This window comes from Rhinatrema bivittatum, chromosome 3, assembly GCF_901001135.1.
Source record: "Rhinatrema bivittatum chromosome 3, aRhiBiv1.1, whole genome shotgun sequence".
NCBI classification, from domain to species: domain Eukaryota; kingdom Metazoa; phylum Chordata; class Amphibia; order Gymnophiona; family Rhinatrematidae; genus Rhinatrema; species Rhinatrema bivittatum.
Genome location: NC_042617.1, coordinates 259,947,431 through 259,973,690, shown reverse-complemented (window position 1 = coordinate 259,973,690; position 26,260 = coordinate 259,947,431). Strand labels below are relative to the sequence as shown.

Genomic DNA, 26,260 nt, shown 5'->3' with positions numbered 1-26,260 from the left:
TAATATTGAGGTTGCTGTAAATACTGACCTCGGAGGAAATTTAGTGGCTCTAACCATCATGTTAGAGAATGGATGAAAGCACTGAATATTTGCACCTTGTGGGATAATAGTTACAAATGTTGGTTCCATTGCAACTTTAGATGCCACTGAGCTTGTCTTGTGTTTAGATTTGCAAAAAAGCCACGTAAGCTGTTGCCATCATGAGCTCCCAGCATTTTTGTGAAGAGATGTTCTTGGCTTGAGAGTGTGAGGATTATGTTTATCAAATCATGAGCTCTCTGTTGAGGTAGTATCCAGATGGGCTGTTATAAAGTCCGTTAGATAAGATGGTTCCATATTGCATTTTGGGAAATTGATGATGAATCCTAGGGATTGCAGGATTTTTATCATATGAAACTTGGAGGTATGAGCTTGCTAAAGGATCAGGCCTGATATGAGTCAGTCTTCCCTGTAGATAAAGACAAGTACATTGTTTAATCGTAGATGAGTAGCAGCCACTGCAAGGTATTTTGTGAACACTGGATGCCAAAGGGGAGAACTCGATACTGATAGTGATTTTTTTCCTGTGGTGAATCATAGATATTTTCTCTGTGCTTTATCCAAACTAGTCTAAAATTAGAGTTTGACTTGGTTGCATTTGCAGCAGAGATTTTGGTCATGCTCTTTCTCTGTCACACAGTCTAGCCTCCTGCTGCTGCTCTTGAGGATGGGGTCTTTGAAAAGGATGAGATTGATACTTCCTTCTTGAGTACTAGTATTGCCTCCCTTAGTACTGAGGCTGGGTTTTCCTAGATGTAGAAGGTTGTTCAATGGTTGCCATTGAAAAGGTAAGGAGAGTAGCACAATGACCTTTAATGTCCACAGTCTCCTTCCTTTTTTCTCCAAAGAGATTTTCACTTCTTTATGGTGCATCAGCAAGTTTCTCATGTACGTCCTCATGAGTCCTGGCTAATCTCTTGGCTCCAACAGCTGTTGCAGGTGTTCTGGAAGAAGTATCATATGCCACATAAGGTGATCTCATGAGATGCTTTCCACATTCTTCAGATTTTTGGATAATTGGAATGAAGAGGTCTTTGAAATTTGTTGGAAGGGTTTCTGCCACATTTTGCATTTTTTGTAAGCATGAATACATGCACTGCACCATATATAACTGATATACTGCTATTCTAGAATTTAATACAACTGACTGGAATACCTTCTTTGTTGTATTATCCAATAAGTTTAGCTTCTTTACCAGGTACGGTACTGGAATGAGTTTATGATTTCTTTAATGCTGATTCTGTCACCACTGATTGGTGGGGGAGTTTTATTTTTTGGTGGCCTGGACAAGGCTGAAAGCTGTATTTGATGTCCGTCTTTCTTGAGGCTGGTAGCATTTACAAAGGTGACTTCCACATTCTTGTCTGAAGCTCTTGTAGCTGTCTGTGCACTAGGGGGTACATTTGAAAAAAAACAGCGCGCGCGCGTACTTTTGTTCACGCACCAGGCGCAAACAAAAGTACGCCGGATTTTATAAGATACGCGCGTATCTTATAAAATCCGGGGTCGGCGAGTGCAAGGGGGTGCACATTTGTGCAACTTGCGCGCGCCGAGCCCTGCGCGCGCTGCCCGTTCCCTCAGAGGCCTCTCCGAAATCAGAGCGGCCTCGGAGGGAACTTTCCTTCCACCCCCCCCAGCCCTATCTAAACCCCCCCCACCTTTATTCAGAAAGTTACGCCTGCCTCTGGGCAGTAGTAACTTGCGTGCGCCGGCTGTCTGCTGGCGCGGCAGGCCCCAACACAGGCCGCTGAATGACATTACGCACTTGTATAGCTAATCTCTGTCCTGTTTCTCTGTGGAGAAAATTCATTTTTGGTTTGAATTTGGTATTGTTCATGTAAAGTGGAAGAGCTGTCTCTCATTGTTTGATTGTACAGCTTGTTATAACTCTCATAACTCAATAAAAATAATGTTTCAAAAAATTGGACCAAATGACACACAAAGGAGAACACAGCAGGTGTGGTACTAGTATGCCAGTCCGACACAAACATGATGTGAGAAGTTGCTTACAGAAACACACACATCTGACTTCATGATGGATGATGACAGACATGTATGGGGAAATATTCACATTGTTGATCTTCTCCGCCTGCCACAACTGGATTCCTATACCCCTGAGGTTTTTCATAAACTATCCAAGCACCCTTGCTCCTCCACTTTGGCTTCCTATTAAGAAAGAGGCAAGGTGCTCTAGTTAAATCCCTGGATTTCTGGTAGGCATTTCGTAGGGGCTGGGTCACTGTAGGAAAACCTCCAGAAAAGAAGATGCTCATTAGTGGACTGATTCCAATAAGTGGTAGGCAAAATGCTAGGCTAGAGAAAAGACTCTCTCTCGCTCAAGCAGCACATAATGGATTCATTACCAACATTTATTTATTTATTATTTATTTAACATTTTTCTATACCGGCATTCGTAGGACACATCATGTCGGTTTACAAGTAACTGAGAAAGGAAATTACAATGAACGAGGAAGGGGGCTAACTGGATAATATATAAAAGTACAGGTGAAGAGAGTTAACGAGCAGAGTTACAACTTTTGCATTCATGCTAGGGTTAGATATGCAAGTGAACTATAAACAATGCTAAGGAGGCATGTGCACTTAAGAACTTAGCATATAGAACTTATTTACAGTATGAAGGAGGCAATTGCACGTATGTACAGATAAATGCTGGTGCAGGGGGGAGGAAAAGAGTGAGGAGGCGGGAAGGGAGAGGAGAAGGGAAAAGGTGCAGAGGGGTGTGGAGGGAAACAGGGGTACAACTGAGCAAGGGTATTTTCAGGGAGAGCTTGCTAAGGGGTGAAGAGGGCGGGGTAGGCGGAGGATGAGGGGGGCTAGGGGAGGGAGGAGAGGGTAAGGGAAGGTATAGGGGAGGTCAGGGAGAAGGTAGGTAGGCTGAGCGGGAGCTGAGGAGGTTCAGAGAGGGAAAAGACTAGGTTTGAGAGGAATTGGGGTATGCCTGTTTAAAGAGCCATGTCTTGATTCCTTTTTTGAAATGGCTCAGGGACGGTTCTAGGCGGAGTTTGGCGGGGAGGGAATTCCAGAGGGTGGGGCCCGCAATGGTGAAGGCTCTATCCCTGGTGGTGGTGAGGTGTCCAATTTTAAGTGAGGGGGTTTGGAGAGTGCCAGCAAGGGAGTTTCTAGTGGGGCGATTAGCTTGACGGAATTGTGGCATATCTTCAAACCAGGGTGAATTGTTATTGTATAATGTGTTATGGAGGATGGTAAGTGTTTTGTATTGGGAACGGAAGGTGATGGGGAGCCAGTGGAGGTCTTGGAGTATGGGAGTGATATGGTCAGTCTTTCTGGTGCTTGTTAGGATTCTTGCCATAGAATTTTGAAGGATTTGAAGGGGTTTAATGGTGGAGGCTGGGAGGCCTAAGAGAAGGGAGTTGCAATAGTCGAGTTTGGATAGTATAGTGGTTTGCATAACAGTGCGGAAGTCGTGGGCGTGGAGAAGGGGCTTCAGTTTTTTGAGTACTTGAAGTTTATAGAAGCCCCCTTTTAGAAGTGATTTAATGTGAGGTTTGAAGCTTAGTTGGTTGTCTAGGGAGACACCTAAATCTCTGACACTGGGTGGCAGTGTGTAGTTTTGTGAGGCATTTTGGATCATTTGGTGGATCGAGTCGATTGGTTGATTTGCTAGGATGAGGATTTCAGTTTTAGAGGCGTTGAGTGCTAGATGTAGATTGGAGAGGAGAGAATTGATGGATGTCAGACATGTTTCCCAGTACTGAAGGGTTTCATTGATGGATTTCTGAATGGGAATAAGTATTTGTACGTCGTCTGCATATAAGAAGAATTTTAGTCCTAGTTTGGAAAGGAGGTGGCAGAGTGGAAGTAAGTATATATTGAAGAGGGTGGACGATAAAGAGGAGCCTTGGGGAACGCCTTGTGCGAGGGAATTGTGAGTGGATTCAAAGTTATCAAGCTTGACTATGTACTTTCGGTGGTCAAGGTATGAGGAGAACCAGGATAGGGCTGTGTTGGAGATGCCTATCTCCGCTAAGCGTGAAATTAGGATTTGATGGTTCACAGTATCAAAGGAGGCTGAGATATCAAGAAGGGCAAGTATGTAAGATTGGCCGTGATCCATGCCTTTGAGGATGGTATCCGTTATTGCAAGTAGGAGTTTTTCGGTACTTCATGCTAACATGCTAACCTTCTCCCACACAAGGAGAGGCAGTAAGACATGTCAGGCTTACTGGAGTTGGGAGGACTGATTGGGGAAGTTCTTCTTCTTCTACTATTGGTCCTGGAGGGCCCAGCTGCAGGAATGCAAGTGGCAACCGGGTTTTGCAGGGCAATGCTATTCTTGGCTTTCATCTTTTCTCTTAGGCAAGTATTATGCATGAGCACGTGATGCCGGCATGTTTTTACTATCTCCCACACCACTGCTAGTGCAACGCATTACTAGCTTTGAAGGATATGCTTACACTTATGCTGCTTACGCCCAGTGACAGATATCCTGTGCTCTTTGGTGATTTTGAATATCACTCAGAAATGGCGATGTTCCCTGTACGTACCAGGATCAGTCCAGGACACCTGGGTTGTGACTCCGCACCAGTAGATGGAGACAGAGCAAAACTTGTGGGCGGAGCCATATATGCCCCTGTGCCAGTCACAGCCCCTCAGTCTTACTCTGTCTCCAGTAGATGGTGCAGGTGCGGTCACAGCCTCTTCCCGCCCTGGGTCTTTTTTTAGTCAGTCAGGGTGGTTGTTGCTTTTTTTCTCAGTGCTGATTAGTTTGAGTTTCAAGAAATTTATTTTAGTTTGGAAAGTTTGAAGGAATCTTTGAAGGTCCTGAGGGGACTATCCCCCCCTGGTTGAGGCCGCTGCCAGGGCTGAGGGCCCGGCTGAACTAGTGGCAGCGTCGGGGGTGACACCGGGGAGCCCGGTTCACTCACCCCCGCTGGAGTAGGACCTTAGGACCGAGGACAGCGGCAAGTACAAAAAAAAAAAAAAAGTGTTTATTTTGTTTCTGTCGGCTCTCCGTTTTCTTTGCTCTCCGTCTCGGGGGTTTCTCGGGGGGAGCGGCTGGACGGGGGGGCCGAATCTAATTTTTTTTTCTTCAGTTTTGTTTTTCTGTGTTTTTGCTGCGTTTGTGCGAGAGGCCGCGGGGGTCGGTCTGCCGGTCATGCGGCCCGGCGCGTGCGCGGTTTCTAGGGACGGAATCTGTTCTCCCTGCGTCTCAGGCGGAGAGGGACCGTCCGGGACGAGTCGGGGGAGCCGTTCCCGCTCAGCTCGATCGCCGCCGCGTGTTGCTGCAGTTTCTGAGAGGCCTGCTGCTCCCTTCCCGAGTAGCGCGGGAGTGGCGGCCATTTTAGGGACAGCCCGCGAAATCGCGCGGGAGGCTGCCGGGCCTAGCGACATGCCTCCCGCGTTTTCTCCACAGAGAAGGCCATCGGGAAGGGACGCACCGGGGGGGGCTGGGTCCCCTGTGCAGGCCAGTGCGGGGGAAGATTCTTCGGACTCTGGGTCCTCATTTTCCTCCGCCTTTGCCCTGTTGCGGCGCAAAGCTTAAGCATAAGAGACGCTGGCGCAGGGCGGAGAAAATTGTTCCTGCGGAAGGGGCAGGCAAAGCTAAGAAGAGGAAGACCAAGGAGGTCCCAGGCTTTTCCCCAGCGCCGCTTAGGAGGATGCGGCCGCCGAGAGGAGTCCCTCAAGGGACGGACACAGAGTCCTCCTCGCAGGAGGAGGTGGATTCGTCCGAGGAGCCCCGGGGGGGCCAAAGGGACAGCAGGGGCTGGTTCCGCCCAGCCCGGAGCGGGCGAAGGAACACAAGCCGTCAACGGGGATGACCCGAAAGTGGTTCGGCTGTTCCGGGGAGAGGAGCTGTCCCCTATTATCCCGGCCATCCTTCAGGATCTGGGGGTGGAGCCCCCACCAATAATGTCCCGGCCAGGAGCCAACATAGACCCAGTGCTCTTAGGTCTCACTGGCCCAGCAGGGGCCTTCCCATTCCATTGTTTTTTCGTCATTGGATATCCTGTTTCGCGAATGGGATACACCGGAGTTAGGGCTAAAGGTCAGCAAGGCCATGGATAAGCTCTAATCGCTGCCAGGAGGACGTCCTGGAGCTCCTACGGCTCCCCACGGTGGACGCGGCGGTGTCGGCATTGACGAAGCGGTCGACGATCCCGGTCACGGGGGCCACGGCTCTCAGAGACGTTCAGGATAGGAAGCTGGAGGTACAGCTTCCAAAGATTTTGAGGTGTCAGCCTTGGGAGTCCGTGCTCCCATCTGTAGCAACTTCGCCATGAGGGCTAGTCTGCGCTGGGCCCAGGTCCTCCAGGCGAATGCAGCTCTGTCAGTGGAGGAAGCCACGCAGGCAGGCCGGCTGGAGGCGGCGATAGCCTATGGAGCAGATGTCCTCCACGATCTCCTTCGTATATCTGCTAGGTCCATGGTGTCGGCCGTCTCGACACGCCGCCTTCTTTGACTCACAATTGGGCGGCGGATGGATCCTCCAAGGCTCACCTCGGAGTGCTACCGTTCCAGGAGTTGGATAATTTAACGATTTCCCTTGGGGAGACAAGGGTTTTTACACTGCCTGAGGACAGGTCCAGATCTCGGTCCTCTTTCCCTAGCAGGGCGCGTTTCGGGGAAACAGAAGATTGCGCCCCAGAGGTCTACCGGGCCTTCTTACCGGTCGTCGTCTTCCCGGTAGCAGTGGCAGCAGTCCTTTCGTGGGAAGGGATTCGGTAGACAAGGGGGTGCCCTGTCGGGCTCGGGGCCCAAGGCTTCCCAATGAAATACAGTTGGTTCATCCCTCGCATCAACCTCAGGCCATCGTTCCAAACGTAGGGGCGCGGTTAACATGGTTCTTCGACGACTGGGCCACAATAACGTCGGATCAGTGAGTCCTCAGCGTCATAAGACACGGCTACGGTCCGGCAGACAAATTTCTGGTGTCACCCTGCAAGTGTTCAAAGAAAGGGACGGCAGGGCAAGAAACCCGGCGGCGCCTGGAAAGCTTGGGAGCCATCTCCCCCGTACTTTCCGATCAGCGAGGCACGGGCCGTTACTCCATTTTCTTCCTCGTGCCAAAGAAGGACGGCACGTCACGGCCAGTTTTGGATCTGAAGGGGGTAAACAAATGTCTTCGCATCCCACACTTCCAAATGGAAACAATTCGGTCTGTGATTGCCTCGGTGTTTCAGGCGAGTTCTGGCCTTGGGATCTCACGGAAGCGTACCTCCACGTGGGCATCCTGCATTCTGGGCAGACATTATCAATTCCAAGCTCTCCCTTTTAGGCCTCGCGACGGCTCCTCGCACGTTCACGGGGGTAGTGGCGGCTCAGCTTCGACGGGAGGGTTTCCTGGTGCACCCCTCCCTGGACGATTGGCTGATCCGGGCCAAGTCCGAGGATCGATGTCATCAGGCGGTCGCCAGAGCCCTCCATCTTTTGCAGTCCCGGGGCTGGGTCGTCAACTTCAACAAGAGTCAGCTAGTCTTCACCCAGTCCTTGGAGTACCTGGGAGCCCTGGTCGACACAACACAGGGCGAAGTGGTCCTGTCTGGTGAATGGGTGCGCCGGCGGCAGTGACACGTGAGCCGGTTCCTATCTCTTCGACTACCACTGGTTTGCGATTCTCTGACGGTTCTGGGCTCTATGGCATCAACGATCGAGGTGGTTCCCTGGGCTTTTGTGCTTCTACAGCCATTACAATCAGCCTTCCTTTCCCGATGGCAGCTGGTGTCGGGAGAGTTCCACCTATCGCTTCCACTCACGGCCCAGGCCAGGGTCCAGTCTTCACTGGTGGTGGGATCCGGACCACCTGACTTGTGGAGGGTCCCTCCTGGTTCCCAACTGGACGGTGGTAACCACGGATACCAGCCTCTCCGGTTGGGGAGCAGTCTGCCTGGGCAAGTCTGTACAGGGCCGGTGGTCTTACGCTCAATCACAATGGTCCATCACCAAGCTAGAGTCCAGAGCGGCTCGCCTGGCGCTACTGTCCTTTCTGCCGCTGATACGGGGAAAGGCAGACCGAGTGGTGTTGGACAAAGCGATTTTCCGTGGCCTACATCAATCGCCAAGGCGGGACACGGAGTCTACTGCCGGCCGAGGAGGCGCAACTTTTGATATCCTGGGTGGAACAACATCTCAGAGACATTGCAGCGTCTCGCATTGCCGGGGTCGACAAAGTCCAGGCAGATTTTCTCAGCCGTCATCATCTGGACCCCGGAGAGTGGGAGCTGGCGGATGAGGCGTTTCTCCTCATCTGCGAAACGTGGGGAGTGCCTCACATGGATCTGATGGCCACATGGCACAGCGCGAAGGCTCCGCGATCTTACAGTCGGCGTCGGGAGAAAGGGGCTGAGGGAGTCGACGCGTTGGTGCTTCCCTGGCCGACGGCTGTGTTGTTCTACGTGTTTTTCTCCCATGGCCGATGTTAGGCAAGATCCTTCGGCGCATAGAGTTGCACCCGTCCAACGTGTTCATGGTGGCGCCGGAGTGGCCGCGGCGGCCGTGGTTCGCAGACCTCATTCAGTTCTCAGTGGATGCTCCCCTTCGCCTTCAGGGGTTGGCAGGGCTCCTCCGCCAAGGCCCCATCTGTTTGGAGGATGCGGATCATTTTTGTCTCGCGGAGCACTTTGTCTCGCGGCATGGCTTTTGAGGGAAATCGGTTGCAGAAAACCGGTTACTCGGATGCGGTGGTATCCACGCTGTTGAGGTCCAGAAAGCAGTCTACGTCCTTGGCTTATGTCCGAGTCTGCGCTACTTCCGCTTCCGTCCCCGAGTTCCTGGCGTTTCTTCAGGCTGGTCTTGCCTCAGGACTAGCGTGCAGTTCCCTCCGAGTCCAGGTTGCGGCCCTTGCTTGCTTGCGAGGTAAGGTTCGTGGATCCTCCCTCGCCCTGTTTCCGGATGTCTCCCGTTTTCTTCGGGGGGGCGAAACATCTCCGTCCTCCGTTACGTCATCCGTGCCTGTCTTGGATTCGGACTTGGGCTCTTTCCTCCCTCTGCGCGACGCCGTTTGGGCCCTTGAAGCGGTCGACTCTTAACGATCTCACGTTGAAGACTGTATTCCTTGTCGCCATTGCTTCGGCACGGCGGGTTTCGGGGTTGCAGGCGTTGCCCGGTAGGGAGCCATTCTTGCGCACTTCCGACTCGGGAGTCTCTTTGCGCACAGTCCTTTCTGTTTTGCCCAAAGTGGTGTCGGCATTGTTTTCACTCAGTTGAGCTTCCCGAGTTTCCGGTAGGAGATTCCTCGAACCCGAAGTTGCAGGAATTACGGCAGCGGGATGTGCGGAGGTCCCTCCTTCGCTATCTAGAGGTCACCAATCCTTTTCGAGTGATGGATCATCTCTTTGTTTTGTTCGCCGGTCCCGAGAGAGGGGCCGCGGCTTCCCGGGCGCCGATCGCCCGTTGCCTCAAGGAGGCCATTGGCTCAGCATACTTCGTGCAGGGAAAACCTGTGCCCGTGGGTCTCAGGGCTCACTCGTCACGATCCCACACTGCGTCTTGGGCGGCATCGTCTCAGGTGTCGCCTCTAGAGATTTGCAGGACAGCTACTTGGAAGTCGTTACATATCTTCATTAACCATTACCGGTTGGATGTTCGGGCTGCTGAGGCCGGGGGGTTTGGAGAGAGGGTACTCCGAGCGGGACTCTCTGCTTCCCACCCTCGGTAAGTTGGCTCTGGTACATCCCAGGTGTCCTGGACTGATCCTGGTACGTACAGGGAAAGGAAAATTAGTTTCTTACCTGATAATTTTCGTTCTTGTAGTACCAAGGATCAGTCCAGGATCCCGCCCGCAGTGCTACGCTAAAGTAACGGAGAGTCCGCTCATCGTTGTTTTTAGTAAGCTGCCCCTTGTTTATTTGCTCTCTCGGTTGCGGAGTCTGGTTCCTGTAGGGGTGTTGGATTTATTTCCGTTTCATTAGCAAGTTTGTATAGTTAGCTATGGTTGCCTTATAGATTTTCTACTTTGACATTATGTATGACTGAGGGGCTGTGACTGGCACAGGGGCATATATGGCTCCGCCCACAAGTTTTGCTCTGTCTCCATCTACTGGTGCGGAGTCACAACCCAGGTGTCCTGGACTGATCCTTGGTACTACAGGAACGAAAATTATCAGATAAGAAACTAATTTTCCTTTGAACCTGCAGCCCTCAAAGCTCTGGGCATGGATACTCAGGGTTAGCCACAAGATTGGCTGATTCACAGAACACCGTAGTGCAATTATCTAGTTGACTTGATGGAGCCTCCCACTGCCCTGGAAGCTCCCAATTGGACCAGTACTGGATGTGTCCCCAGATTGAGGGCTAGATATAAGGAACCCTCACCATGCACCCCTTTGCTGGTCCAGCAGTCTCCTGTGGGAATGCTGCTTGACTCACCCGATTCCTAATCCATGCCAGATTATCGATCCACACAGAATTCCTGCTCCACCCTGGCTTGTCAGCCACACCCATGCCCTTTAGGTATTTCCCCTGCATCATCAGACCCCCCCCCCAACATCAGCCTGCACCATGAACTCTTGTGCTCAACCCAAAGGGAATGACCATTGCATTAGGTGAAGACTCCACTCAGGTGCCTGGTAGAGTAGACCTTGCAACAGGCTTTAGAGCCTGGAGCAAGATGAGAGTGACAGCAGTAACTCCTTGGCCTCCAGATGTTACCATTCATATATTCATAGACTTCCATGAGTTCTGGCATGCATCCCTGGTCAGAGCACTAATAGCAGGGATAATAGTTATGATGTGGTGGTGTATAAGATGGCAGTGTGCTTGCAGGAAGGGGATGTGTGAAGACATAATTACATCTATTATGGCAGGACTTATGGAGATACAGGGGCAGTGATGGAGTCCTTGTGAGTGACATATGAGGCTCCAGTGGCCAGTGCCCTTAGCCTTGTTGTCTTGTGTGGAAGGGGAATGTGAGATTGTGAAGCCATGAGAGCAATGCAGGGTTTGAAGATTGCCTGGCGTGCATTAGGGAAGCTTTGCAGCCAGTGTCTTGAGAACGCTATCCCTTCATGGAGAAGACAGCTGTGAGTGAAGGATGCAGAAGTAGGTATTGTGTGGATGGGAGAAAGTGAGTTTTTTTGTTTTCAGTTCCGCCACATGCGGAAATTCCTCATGCCCTGCTGCTTGCTGGACAAGCCAGTGAAAAGAAAGCAAAGGTGAAAAGTTGCACATGCAGCTCACTTCAAGTAGATAATGTTCCAAGTTTCCGCAGGTAAATGGGCTTTTATGCATAGAAAAACACCACCTGAAAATTGGTCCCCCTGCAAAGTACATGAGGTAAAGCATCCCCTTACATGGAGAAACACCGATAGACGGACGTTACTGCTTTTATGTGACATTAAGAACTGCTGATTAGCCTGTAAAAAAAGTGGGCATTGCTCATATTGACTGGCCTTAAGTCATAAGTTTAAGGAATGTGCTAGCAGAAAATCCTGCCCTTTTTCTCTCTCCACAGGTGTGCCCTGATGTTGGTCAGTGAGGCTGGAAATACACTCGTCTCTCAATTTTCTGCATTGATTACTAAAATTATTTTTAGTCTTAATGTTCATTTTAATAAGAGTAATAAAAGTGATCTGTCTTGCTATAATTTTGGCATTTTGGTTTATCTGGAGTGAGGATAAATTTCCATAGCTTTTGTTGGATTAATATTTTCTCCATTTTTTTTCCCCGGCAGATCTCTGGAACAGAACCCATCAGCTGTGAGTGTTGTCTGTTGTTGCAGGATGGGTGGTACTTTGGATTGGAGATGCACAGTATTAGGGGATGAGTTGATGTTTGACCGTTGCTGCCAGCTGATTGCTGGGGCGATTTTACTTGACTTGTATGTGAGGGCCTGATTTTCACACTGTTTTATGTACATAAATGGATGTTAGACAATAGCCTGCATGTCAGTGCATGTAGAAGTACGTGCATAACCTGATTCCATAAATAGTTGGCTATAGGCATTCTTTGGGAGGAGCAGTGGAGTTGGACTCTACATACATACACACTTTTTGACTTTAAAACATATATGTGCAAGTTGACCTGCACCCTCCAAAGAGAAGGTGTAAGTTTCTGCGACTTAAATCTGCGCATGTGCCTGGTCAGTTACTTGAACTTTTTCAAAGCAAACTCATGTACAGAAGTTTGCTTTAAAAATTTGGGATAGTGTCTATGTGCAGATTTCCCTGACCACATACAGTTATAAAATTACCCTCTAAAAGATTAATTTATTGTACTTTAAAAAAAAAAAAAAAAAGCACTGATTTTTAAAGCCAGCTGTGTTTTGTCTTGTAGGTGTAAGCATGGTTGTAAGCATATTTTTCCTCCTCTGACCTTATTAATTTTAGAATATTTCCTTAGGGCCCTGTTTTTCAGGCCTAATTGTTTTCTAAATGTTATTTTTCAGCTGCTCTGACACAGCCATCTCCTACAGTGAGTATCCCTTCTCTCCCTCTGATGTCTTCTCCCCATCCTTCCTCTTTCTTTGACACACATGGTGCTCCTTCTGACTCCTTTGTTATGTGTCCCTGGGACCTTCCCTACTGCACTGTCCTACCATCAGGCTTCCATTCTGGCTATATTTGTTTTGGGTTGCAGCAGCATTAACGTTTTAAAACATTGAACACATACCTGGCCTAGTATTGACATAGGGATAACTGTGCTTTTCTAGCTCTTGATCAACAAGGTGCATGGAAGATGGATCCAAATGAAAAAAATAAGAAAGCACTGACAAATTAGATGTAAAACATTGATAAGGCAGGCCAAAAGGGAATTTTCCAGAGAGGCATAAACTCAAAATAAAAACTTTAAGTATAATTGAAGCAAGAAGTTTGTGAAGAAGTTGTTTGGACCATTAGATGGCCAAAGGGTATAAGGGATGCTCAGGGAAGACAAGGTCATAGCAGAAAATCTCAATGAATTCTTTGCTTTGGTTTTTTACTGAGGAGTGTTATGTTTTTGTATGGATGTGAACCCTGGGCCGAGGTGAGAGGTGTTTCCGCCCACAGGGAGGAGCCCTGTGAGCCTCACCGGCAGCAGGCGTGGTCTCAGCGCAGGACACAGCTGTTAGGCAGAGACTTTATTATGAAGGAAGGAAGGCAGAGTCCACAGAGCGGGAGATGCAGATAAATACAGTTCTGAGCAATGGGGTATACCCAGGGTGATGTCACGGATGTGAAGTTCCGGTGGTGGCCCGCAGAGCGGGGTACGCCAGGAAGTCCCTATACAGAAATGCAGATCCGGTAGTGGCCTGAGGAGCGGGGTACGCCAAGGATGTCTGTACTGAAGATGGTGCTAGTGAGGTAGTCAGAGGTGCAGGAACCTGGAAGTGGATCTTGTAGCTGGAACGGCACTACCCTGTAACACAGGGTATACAGGAACAACTTCTACTGAAGAGGGGACGGTAGTGGCCTGGTGCAAGGGGTACACTGTAGAGAAGCTTCAGTAAGCTGGTATCGTTGAAGTCTGTAGAATGTACTCACAAGAGGTAGTTCCAGGAGAGTGTGCTGAGAAACGGGACAGGTAGAAGTCCAAGGCAGGAAGGCCCTCCAAGGAGTGGATAGCCAGGAACACGGAGGGGCCCCCGAGGAGCGGGTACCCAGAGCGTCCACACGCCAAGAGAGAATCTGGAACTGAAGTTCAAGAATGGAGCGGATTCAGCAACGAGGGAACTCCTTGCTAACTCGTAGAAGCAATGGGTCGGTCAGCTTATGTACAGCAGCAAGATGACGTCATCCGGAGGGGATGCCTCCGAGATTCCCGCCAAGACGTGTACAAAGGAGGCCCTTGCGCGCATCTTAGGTGATTCCGGAAATGAGATGGCGGTCGGCAGTGCCCACGCCGTCCCGGGGATGCCAGGGAGGTCAGTGTTGGCTGGCGGAGGCCACCATTCTTCCTAGGATTGTCGGTGCAGGGAAAAAAGAGGTGAGCATGAGAGGTCGCAGCCGTCTGCGACCGACGAGCATAACAAGGAGGTTATTGGAGAGATATCTATGCCAGAAACATTCTTTGAGGGTGATGATTCAGTGAAATTGAAGCAAATCATGATGAAGTGGGAAGATGTAATAAAACAAATTGACAAACACTGGGTCCAGATGGTATGCACCCCACTAAAAAAAAACAAACTGCAGACTTATTACTAGTAACCTCTAACTTCTTATTCATATCAGCTGCGGTACCTGAGGATTGGAGAATGGCCAATCTAACTGCCAATTATAAAAAGGTTTCTGGGGTGATCAGGGAAACTACAGACTGGTTAGCTTGATGTCGGTACTGAACAAAATAGTAAAAGCTATTCTGAAGAAGAAAATTAGTAGGCATCTGGATAGTCACAGATGAATGGGGTCAACATGGATTTAGCAAAGGGGAGTCTTATCTTACAGGGGTTAATAAACATGTGGTTGAGGTGAGTCAGTTGATATAATGTAGCTGGATTTCCAAAAGGCATTTGACAAAGTCACTCTTGAGAGACTCATCAGGATAGGAGGCAATGTCCTATTGTGGATTGGTAACTGGTTAAAATATAGGAAATAGAGTAGAACTGAATAGTCATGTCTCACAATGGAGATAGGTAAATAGTGGAGTGCCCCAGGGATCTGTACTGACACTGATACTTTTTAATATTTAGTATTTATAAATGATCTGGAAAAGGGAGTGATGAGTGAAGTTATCAAATTTGCAGATGACACAAAATTGTTCGACATTGTTAAATCACAAGCCAGTTGTGAGGAATTGCAAGAGGACCTTGCAAGTCTGGGGGCTTGGGTATCTAAATGGCGAATGAAATTTAATGTGTACAAGTGCGAAGTGATGCACATAGGAAAGAATAAGCCAAACTATAGTTACATGATGCTGGATTCTGTATTAGCATTGCCACCTAGGAAAAGGATCTTGAAGTCACGGTGGATAATTCTTTGAAATCTTCAGCTCAGTGCATAGCAGTGGTCAAAAGAATGTTAGTTTTTATAAGGAAAGGAATGGAAGATATCATAATGCCTCTGTACTAATTCATGTGACTGCACCTTGACTATTGTGTGCATTTCTGGTTGTCCGATCTCAAAAAAGATATAACAGAACTAGAAAAGGTGCAGAGAAGGGTGACCAAAATGATAAAAGCAGATGGAACTGCTCCCCTATGAGGAAAGGATAAACAGAATAGGGATGTTCACTCTGGAGAAGAGACGGCTGAAAGGCGATATGATAGAGGTCTATAAAATCATGAGTGGCACATAACAGGTAAATAGGGAATGCTTATTTTTCGTTTCCATAGTATTAGGACTAGGGAACGCTCCATGAAGCTTAATGGTTAGCACTTTTAAAACAAATCGGAGAAATTATTCTTTCACTCAACATACACTCAAACTGTGCAACTTGTTACTAGAGGATGTGGTGAAAGTTGTTAGAGGAGCTGGGTTTAAAAAGGGTTTAGACAAGTTGCTGGAGGAAAAGTCCATAAACCAATATTCGTCATGTAGATTTGGGGAAGCCAGTACTTCTCCTGATTATCAATAAAAAGAATCAATTCTTTGGGATCCTGTTAGGTACTTGTGACCTGGATTGGCCACTGTAGGAGACATGATGTTGGACTTGATGGACCTTTAGTCTCACCCAGTATGGCATTTCTTGTCTTATCGCAAATCGGTAGAGAGACTTGCTGCAGTTTGGTAGTCACACACAGGCTGATACAGGAGAGCGGGCGAGCGCACGGGCCAGTGTCCTGTGCGCGCAATACAGTAAATAAAATTATGCTAATTAGGGCCCGCGGTAAAAGGAGGCGCTAGGGACACTAGCGCGTCCCCTAGCGCCTCCTTTTTGACAGGAGCGGCGGCTGTTAGCGGGTTTGACAGCCGACGCTCAATTTTGCCGGCGTCTGTTCTTGGACCTGCTGACAGCCACGGGTTCAGAAACCGGACGCCGGCAAAATTGAGATTAGATGCTTGAGAGGTTTGAGGGTTAGATCAGGTGGAGGGATTGGCTGTGGAGGGTGAGAGAGGGTGAATGACAGAAGATCGACTGGGGGATGTAAGAGAGGAGCTGGGCAGAGTGTGTGAGAGAAGGGGAGGAGGTGAGACTGGAAGGTAAGAGAGGGATGATGAGAGTGAAGAGGAATGGGATGACAGAGGATCAGTTGGGAGTTTAAATAAAGATCTTGGGTGTGACAGATCATCTGTTGGGGGGATGCATAAAGGACTGGAAGTGGTGAGAGAGAGAGGGGATAGGCTAGGGAGGTGTGAGGAGCCGGGGGTTGTAAGAAGGGATCAGCTAGATAGGAAGAGATTGGAAGAGGGAGTCCACTGGAGGGGAGGAGGTAGAGGAGTCCTTTGGAGAGTGTGCAGATGAGGTTGGGGCTGGAGATTGAGAGAGGCTTGCCTGGAGAGAGTGGGGTGATTATTGGAGGGGGACTGCACCCTTGATAATTTGTTTTGGTCATCCTCTGGGGTCCTGTGTATTTTCAAGTGTTAAAATGGAGTCACATTGACTAAAAGTTTGAGAATCCCTTCTTTAGAGAATATCTGGAGAGAACACCGCCATTAGTGCCATATTAAGGCTTTTGATGTAAATTAACAAAATTGATGCTGAGTAAATTCTTTGAAAGTGTAATTCAGGTGTAAAAAGGTATTTGTATGAGGCTACATAACTCCGTCTTTGACCAGCTTATATCTTGCAGCTGTTGAGGAAAGTACAGATTGAATGTTGAAAGGAGTCCTTACTGTTGGCACCTTGGTAAATGGATGTATCCCTACAACAGTGTGTGTTCTGTGTGCTGCTGGTACCTGGGGGCTGTGGGCACAGGCACATGGGTAAATGGGGAAAACACACAGTGGGGCATGCCTTGGAGAGGTCTCCCTTTCTGAAGAAGTTTATTCATGGTTCCCTGCTTTAGGAACATTTTGCACAGGTAGCACTTATGAAAAGAGATGGTTTCTGGCATTGCCATTATGATGAAATGGGCATTTTAATGAAGGATTTATTTCACAGTAAGCATACGGCGGCCATGGTGAGCACTAGCTAGCATCTATTTTGGCAATCTGAGCACACAATTTGAATGGAGATGGAGACTGAAATCTTCTTAACCTTCAGGTTGACCTGTTGTAAATATTTTTAACCATATGTTTGGTGCACTATGTCCTAGTTGCTATTGTGCCAAAAAAAATCCCCAAACAACTACTGCTACTGAAACAGAGCTAAGACAGTTTGAAAGGGCAACATGGAGAGCTTACCTGGAATATAAGAACTGCCATCAAGCCCAGCATCCTGTCTCATGACCGTGGCCAATCCAGGTCGCAAATACTCAACAGGATCCCAAAGAATAGATTCAATCCTTCTTTCTCATAGGCAGGGATAAGCTTTCCCAAGTTCAAATGGCTTAATTTCCTCTTCATCCAGCCAGAGCAGCCCAGATGTATGGATTATGCTCATTGACCAGCAGATGGAGTCAGAGACTAACAGCTTTGCTGACATCACCCCTTATAGACTTCTGTGCTGCTAGTATTCTGTCTTCAGCAGATGGTGGGTGTGCATTCCATGCTCAATGCTGAGGCCTGGGTTAGACTGGGTTGAAGAGGGAAAATATTATTTTTTTTATAACTTTTATTTATTAAAGACACCAGACATGAATGACATGTATAGTCAAAGATGCATAAGGTGATCGGTATAAAGCAGCCTTTATTAAAATGAGCTCATTTTAATAAAGGCTGCTTTATACCGATCACCTTGTGTCTCTTCGCTTACCAGCAACTTGGATCGGCTTCCAATTTGTTTCTTGGGTCCGCCTATTCAAAGATGCATTACATATAATCAACTAGGCAGAAAATGACTACAGTTTTAATATAAACCAAGTATACAAAATCACAAGAAAATAAGCTTTCAATAAATAGATAATGAGATACATTCCAATAACTAATCTTCAGTGTCTCCATTGCCAATATAGATGCCATACAGAATTATACATTTCTTGCTTATTGCAAGGAGAAAAAGACATGTTTTCCATGATAGCAATCTCTGCCACCATTGATTTCCAATGTGCGAACAATGAAGCAGACTTCCAGTGACAAGCTATAGTAAGTCGAGCAGAATGTATAAGATGATTGATAAGAATTTTGAGAGTTCTGCAACTGTATGTCATCCCATTGTCTCAACAAGCAAAGAGAGACCATTAAATTGATTTGATGTCCCAAAATTGACCTTACCACATCATTTATTTTCACTCAAAATTCTATTACACAGTCCAACTATATATGTAAATATCAGGCCAAAATTCCACATCCCCTCTACTATAAGGGGCTTGATGTGCTAATAAATGAGTAAGTGTGCTAATAAATGTTCTTTGTAATAAACAAAATAATTCCCTTGAGTTATTACATTGAGACAATTTAAGGGTATCAACCCATATTGCTCTTCAGTAGACTTCATCAAGAGTAAGAGATAACTCTATTCCTTTTTTCTATCAACATAGAGTTTGTCTCTAGATCATAAAATCCATCTTGTAGAAATAGGTGTAGGCAAGAGATCATCTTTTAGGAAAATATGATTTTGAATTAGGCAGCTCCTGAGGTGAAAGTTTCAGACTTCCATGGTTGAGCAAGGTCCTGGAGCAGGGGACTTCCAGATTTCTAGTTTAAGGGGGTGACTTCAGCAGTTGTTGCTCCTATCTTCCCCATACACCCCCTTCTCTCTCTTCCCTCTCTACTTAATTTTTTAAGGTCTCCTCCTTAATAAAAAACAAAAATGAAATTTTGGGTTGCACATAAAGGTTGAAAAAAAAAGAGAAAGGAAATCAGGTGTGGCAGTGAGGGAAAGCTTTGCTAATGGACCGGAATAGTTTTTCAGAGGATGAGTGCCTAAGATTTGGTTTTCTCTTTGGGGCCATTGGATTTTCTTGCGTTCAGGCTTACCTGATGGCTTCTTCTTTGAAACATAGGAAGAAGGCTGCGCTGTGTGCATTGTATGAGACGATTCAGTAATCAGTGGAGGGTGCTCTTTATGCCACGTTTGTAGAGAAGAGGAGACAGAGCAGCACATGCAGTCGGCTTTGTTGGGGGGACCTGCAGCAACACAGCAGACTGCCCAGCCTATTCCTGTCGGCATGCCTGCTGCCCTGGTGGGAACAGCAGCCAGTTTGGCAGTTCAGTCTGTGGTTTGATCACGTCCTGCCTTGCTTGATTGATTCTCACGGCACAAAAAGCAGCTCGGAATTTCTTGGACAGTGTGGTTGCTCTGGGCCTTAAATAGCCAGTGTTGTTTCTTGAAATTGGTCCTTTTCCTTCTTGGCTTCCTTGACAGAATTTTTTAAATGTCTTCTTCAAGTTTTTTGTATGGTGCAAGGCTCTGCCTCAGGACTCTCTGCTGTGCTGCTTTCCCCTCAAGTGTCTGGTTCAGGCATGGGACAGGCAGAAAGAGAGGAAGAAGGAGAGGATGGAGATGATGAAAAGTCCTCCAGATCAAACTCTTAGCTATTAGACCTCAGGGATCCAAGGGCAAGTGACAGTGAGGGAAATTTAGAAGATTGACAATATCCTCCAGATATAGATGGTGCTATGATGGGTGGACTTGAAATCTCAGTCCTTACAAGTTCTAAATATTGTTGAGGATAAGGGGCAGGAAGTTCTGGAGGCCTCAGAAGATCCTATTATGACTAGCTCGAGGAAGCCCTTAAAGTCTTTTCCCTTTCACAAGTCAGTAAAGGATCTAATTGATATGCAGTGAAAATTGCCTGAGGCCAATTACAAGTGCAGATGGGTATTTGCAAAAATATTTCTTCTGGTGGTCCAGAAAAAGGAAGAATTGAGATTTCCCAAAATGGACACACTGGTTTGTGCAGTTACAAAAAGGACTTCTAATCCCAGTGGTGGGGGAGCAGCCCTTAAGGATGCTTAGGACAGAAAGATTGAATTGGTGCTGAAGCAAGCCTTTGAGGCTTCAGCATGGCTCTTCAAAGAGTAACATGTAGCTGTATTTTGGTAAGGGCTAGGTTGCATTTGATGCAGTGAGTTCAGTAAAGTTCAATGGAAGCTGCAGACTTGATTCTTGAGGTGGCTCAACTGGAACCAGGGGTGGCATTTATGTCTGATGCCTTTTTGATTTATTAAGTACTAGGTGAGAAGCATGGCTTTTGTTATTACAGCAAGATGTCTGTTGTGGATTTGAAATTGGTCAGTGGATTCCATTTGTAAGACTAATTTGACAAAGCTGCCGTTTAAGGTAAAACCTTTGTTTAGTGAGGATCTTGAGAAGCTGGCTAAAGCATGGGATAACTTGAAAGTTCCCAGGCTCCCGGAAGATAAGTCGAGGGGCTCCTTCCAGCAGTCTCAACTCCGAAATTGCTTTTGCGATTTCAGTAAGAACAGGTAGAGTCACTAACCTGGAGGCCAAAGAACCAAACTCTATAGCAGATTCCAATCTTTTCTTTCCTCCAAGAGAAGAGGAAAGGTTGGAGATTTGGGAGCAGCTGCTGTCTCTCGAGGCTTTCAATGAAGGTTTTAGGACCCAGTCTCCGGTTGTGAGAATTGGAGGTAGTTTATCAGCATTTTTCCAGAGATGAATCCAGATAACGACAGATCAATGGGTTCTGGAAATCATTCAGGAAAGCTATGCCTTGGAGTTTTCCCATCCCTTAGCAGATGCTTTAATGGTCTCCTTTTGTACCTCTCAGAAAGAGAGAGGCAGTTCGTAGAACTCTTGATCATCTTCTCTGCATAGGAACAGTTGATCCAATCCCTTGGGTTCACTGGGGCCTCTTTTGCTAATCAGTTTTTTTGTGGTTTCCAAGAAAGATGGTTCCTTTTGTCCTTTTCTAGACCTGAAGGGGGGTCAACAGAACTCTGAGAGTTCCACATTTCAAAATGGAAGCCTGGAAGTCGGTGATTCTGACAGTGAGACAAAGAAAATTCTTGTCTGATCTGAAAGAGGCATATCTCTATTTCCCGATAAGACAGGAATATCAGATATTTCTGCATGTTCTGGCATTAGGTGAGCATTTCAGTTGAAAGCACTGCCTTTTGGCTTACCTATGGTTTCAAGAACCTTTTCAAAGCTGAAGGTAGTGGTGGCAGCATTTTTGCTTTGGAAAGAAATTTTGGGTCTTTCATACTTGGATGACTGGTTTGCGAAGTCCATGCAGGAAAGCAAATCTGCTATGGCAGAGAGATGCAATTATTGAAGGAGCTAAGGTGGGTGATTAAAAAAAGTAGGATACATCCAATATGGCATCCAAGGGAGAGGTTGGTGTTTTTTGAGCTCCCTGAACTGACTATTTTTGCCTCGAACAAACATGCCCCATATGAAAAGGAAGGGCAAGGTGAGGTCGGATACCTCCATGCCTACCACATCAACCCCTTCTCAGCCTAGAATCGAGGGGTTCTTTATGCCGACGAGTATTTCTATCCCAGGGAATTTGTCCGTTGAGCAGCCGTTCTTAGTACGAGACCAGGTCCTCATGGACGAACAAGCTTCTCTTGGCCCCGGAGCACCAGAGACACCCTCCCCTCCATACCAAAGCATAAACCGGGACCAATATTTTGGACCACGGGAGTCAAAGACCGAAGAGGAAACGATATTGGAGGCTGGTTCCGGAGAAATAGTGGCGGTTTATTTACCTTCACCTGCGGTGGTTGTTGCAGGCAGCATGGGAGCTGTGCCTGCAGATTTGGCGGGAGTGATCAAGCCGAACCATCGCAGCATTTCTATTCAACAGGGGAGAGGAGAGGAATCGGCAGACGAATTCTTTCGGATTGAAGAGGTCTGCTGACAAAGTGGGGTCAGGCAGAGTCTGACTATACAAAAATTATCCCAACCTAATGTTATTACTCTTGACTCAATTTGGAATGCTATCATAATGTTAGAAAAAACTATTTCCTCTCTGCTAAATTCCGTGAATTTCTCACAGAGTTCTATACAAACGATGGAACCACTGATAAAAGCGCAAGAGAGTAAAATAAAAGATATATCAGAATAGGTAACATCTATTAAAGAATTTCAAGTGAAATTGATCCAAGGTGAGGAAATAACTGCGAGGAAAATTGAGAATCTGGAAAATAAGTCAAGATATCTAAACCTGCGGGTTTTAAATTTTCCAAGTACAAAAATGATACCGCCAAAGGATCAATTCAAGAAATATATGACTGACATCCTATTAATTCCTAATGAAGCGATATTACCGATATCAAGGATATATTTTGCTCCTACTCTTAGAAATAAGAATGAGCAGCCTCAGACTGTGCAATCTCAAGATATTGGAACTGATCTTACACTCTTGGAAACCTCTGTGGAAGACCAGATAGAGCTTTATGGGACTTTGTCCTTTATGTTCACTACAGATAGAGACACAGTACTCAGGTTGTTTCTGCAAAATAGGAATAAGCAATATCTAGGTCAGAAAATCTGGATATACCCAGATCTGACAAAAGAAACGCAAATTAGAAGAAAACATTTTCTGAGTATGAGTCAGGAGGTTAGAAATATGGGGAGTCAAATTAATATTCATTACTCTTGTAAGTGTAATTTGAAATTAGATAACAACAAATATATTTTCTTTGATCCTGTCCAATTAAGACAATTGCTGGATAATCGCAGAGTAGAGACTCGAGCTACCTAACTGTCTAGTGCTAGAGTTAGGGTGAAATATAGTCCTCCCTTTTTCCTTTTTTTTCTTTAAAAAAAAAAAAAAAAAAAAAAAAAAAAGAATTACACTGATTGAACGTCCTAAATAAAGTATTGGATCTCTCTATTACCTTATGGCATAACAGTAAAAGGAATATGTTTTTTTGTGCAAATAGTGATAGAAATTGGAATTTATAATTTCCTAAAGGAATATTTTTGTTAGTAGGATGTGATTGAACATGCTTTAAATGTTGCATATTCTTTGCTTGTAAATTTTGAAAAATTAATAAATAAAGAATAAAAAAAAAAAAAGTAGGATACAGCCACCTGTCTCTGGAGTATTTAGGAACTTTTTCGACATGAAAGAAGACGTGTTTTCCTAACAGAACAACAGATTCAGAAACTTTGATGAGTATGTGAAAGCCATTACCTTCATCTGCTGGAGTTCATGGCAGCTGGATTTAGTCCCTTGGGCAATGGCTCATATGAGACCTTTACAAAAAGCTCTTTGTCCTGATAGAACCCATAATCTCAAAAACTGCCAATTAAGGCTTTCAGTCCCGGAACCCGTGCAGATCAGCCTGGGCGGGTGGCTGAATCTTGAGAACTTAGAGAAGGGAGTGGAGCTTGAGTCTCCTCCATGGATAACTCTTGACAATGGATGCCAGTCTTTCCAGTCGGGCTTCTCATTGGCAGGGCCAGATTGCATAGGGAATGTGGGAAATCACAGAGATGCAATGGTCCATCAACCAGGGTAATTCAATTGGCTTTCTTTCACTTTATGCCTCTCCTGCGGAATCTGGTAGTGTGAATTCTATCGGAAAATGCAACAGCAGTGGCGTACATAAGCCACTAAAGGGGAGCCAAAAGTCCTCGGGTTTCAGCTGAGGCAGGCCCTAAAGGATAGAAAAGAATGTGAAGGTCCTTTTGGCATTGCACATAGAAGGAATAGAAAATGTTCAGGTGAGTTACCTCAACCAGAATATCCTGGATTCCGCAGAATGGGCTCTGTCGGCAAAGGCCTTTCCTCAAATAGTTGTTCGATGTGGAGATCCAGTAATTGACTTGATTGTGCCCATCAAGAATGCCAAGGTGAGCAAGTTTTACAGCAGAAGGAAAGAAAGGGGGTCATTAGGGCTCGATGCATTAGTCCAACTCTGGCTTCAAGACAAACATATTTATTTATTTATTGCTGTTTAGAGAGGTAGCAGTTCGGAGGTGGTTTTCAGCGGTGATGAGTCAGACAAACTGAACGAAATCACTGTGAACCTGGAAGATGTAGTAGGCCAGATTGACAAACTAAAGAGTAGCAAATCACCTGGACCGGATGGTATGCATCCTAGGGTACTGAAGGAACTTAAAAATGAAATTTCTGATGTATTAGTTAAAATTTGTAACTTATCATTAAAATCATTCATTGTATCTGAAGACTGGAGGGTGGCCAATGTAACCCCAATATTTAAAAGCTCCAGGGGCGATCCGGGTAACTATAGACCAGTGAGCCTGATTTCAGTGCTGGGAAAAATAGTGGAAACTATCCTCAAGAACAAAATCGTAGAGCATATAGAAAGACATGATTTAATGGAACACGGTCAATATGGATTTACCCAAGGGAAGTCTTGCCTAACAAATCTGCTTCATTTTTTGAAGGGGTTAATAAACATGTGGATAAAGGTGAACTGGTAGATGTAGTGTATTTAGATTTTCAGAAGGCGTTTGACAAAGTCCCTCATGAGAGGCTTCTAAGAAAACTAAAAAGTCATGGGATAGGAGGCGATGTCCTTTCGTGGATTACAAACTGGTTAAAAGACAGGAAACAGAGAGTACGATTTAATGGTCAATTTTCTTAATGGAAAAGGGTAAACGGTGGAGTACCTCAGGGATCTGTACTTGGATCGGTGCTTTTCAATATATATATAAATGATCTGGAAAGGAATACGACGAGTGAGGTTATCAAATTTGCGGATGATACAAAATTATTCAGAGTAGTTAAATCACAAGCAGACTGTGATACATTACAGGAGGACCATGCAAGACTGGAAGATTGGGCATCCAAAATGCAGATTAAATTTAATGTGGACAAGTGCAAGGTGTTGCATATAGGGAAAAATAACCCTTGCTGTAGTTACACAATGTTAAGTTCCATATTAGGAGCTACCACCCAGGAAAAAGATCTAGGCATCATAGTGGATAGTACTTTAAAATCGTCGGCTCAGTGTGCTGCAGCAGTCAAAAAAGCAAACAGAATGTTAGGAATTATTAGGAAGGGAATGTTTAATAGAACGGAAAATGTCATAATGCCTCTATATCGCTCCATGGTGAGACCGTACCTTGAATACTGAGTACAATTCTGGTCGCAGCATCTCAAAAAAGATATAGTTGCAATGGAGAAGGTACAGAGAAGGGCAACCAAAATGATAAAGGGGATGAAACAGCTCCCCTATGAGGAAAGGCTGAAGAGGTTAGGGCTGTTCAACTTGGAGAAGAGACGGCTGAGGGGGGATATGATAGAGGTCTTTAAGATCATGAGAGGTCTTGAACAAGTAGATGTGACTTGGTTATTTACACTTTCGAATAATAGAAGGACTAGGGGGCATTCCATGAAGTTAGCAAGTAGCACATTTAAGACTAATCGGAGAAAATTCTTTTTCACTCAACACATAATAAAGCTCTGGAATTTGTTTCCACAGGATGTGGTTAGTGCACTTAGTGTAGCTGGGTTCAAAAGGGTTTGGATACATTCTTGGAGGAGAAGTCCATTAATGGCTATTAATCAAGTTTACTTAGGGAATAGCCACTGCTATTAATTGCATCAGAGCATGGGATCTTCTTATTGTTTGGGTAATTGCCAGGTTCTTGTGGCCTGGTTTGGCCTCTGTTGGAAATAGGATGCTGGGCTTGATGGACCCTTGGTCTGACCCAGCATGGCAATTTCTTATGTTCTTACTCACCGGCCGCACTGTTCCCCGAGGCTGGGGGGCCTCCATCGCCGCTGGTGCTGGCCCCGCCCCAGCTGATCCCTGCCTTAGGCGCACACGCCTTCGGCGAAGATTTAAAGGGCCCGCAGCAGGAAGACACCGCTGGCCCTCCCTGCTGATGTCAGGGCTTTTGCCCTTTTAAAACCCGCAGCTGACATCACTCTGCCGACTTGGCAACAAGTCTGCTTTGTTGCTCCTTCTGGTGCTGTGCTTGTTCCAGCATTCCGGACCTCCAAGTGCCTGTTCCTGTCTTCTTAATTCCTGTTCCCATCTTCCATGTGCCTGTTCCTGCCTTCTGATCCAGCTCCTTCTCCTTCTCCCTCGGACGGATTTCCCTGGCTTCGACTTTTGACCGGAGCTCACACCTCTTGCTTGCCGCCTGCTCTGGACTTCGGATCGGACCTCAGCTTCTTGCTCACCGCCTGCCCTGGACTTTGGATCGGACCTCATGCTTCTTGCTCACCACCTGCTCTGGACTTCGGATTGGACCTCACGCCTCTTGCTCGCCGCCTGCTCTGGACTTCAGATTGGACCACATGCCTTCTGTTCGCTGCCTGCCCAGGACTTCGGATCGTCACTCCTCGGAGCTTTGTCACAGGGATCCGCCTAAGTCCAGCTGGCCCCCGAAACCCAACCTGCGGGGAAAGGGGTCAGTAGTGGTGAAGCCTCAACCAATCGACCCCTGTCGT

The 26,260-nt window shown here is 46.6% G+C and overlaps 1 protein-coding gene across 6 annotated transcripts in view; it reads left to right on the top strand.

The window, feature by feature from the left end:
* Nucleotides 1–26,260, top strand: part of LOC115087389 (pre-mRNA-processing factor 40 homolog B-like) — a 205,569-nt gene that overhangs the window by 37,088 nt on the left and 142,221 nt on the right. For all 6 annotated transcript variants that reach the window (XR_003855511.1, XM_029594517.1, XM_029594515.1 and 3 more), the window contains exons 5-6: nt 11,690–11,714; nt 12,404–12,429. Coding sequence is in view for 5 of the 6 variants with exons in the window: in XM_029594517.1 (XP_029450377.1) it covers nt 11,690–11,714; nt 12,404–12,429 (51 nt within the window). In the remaining variant the exon portion in view is untranslated. The remainder of the gene's footprint in view (nt 1–11,689; nt 11,715–12,403; nt 12,430–26,260) is intronic.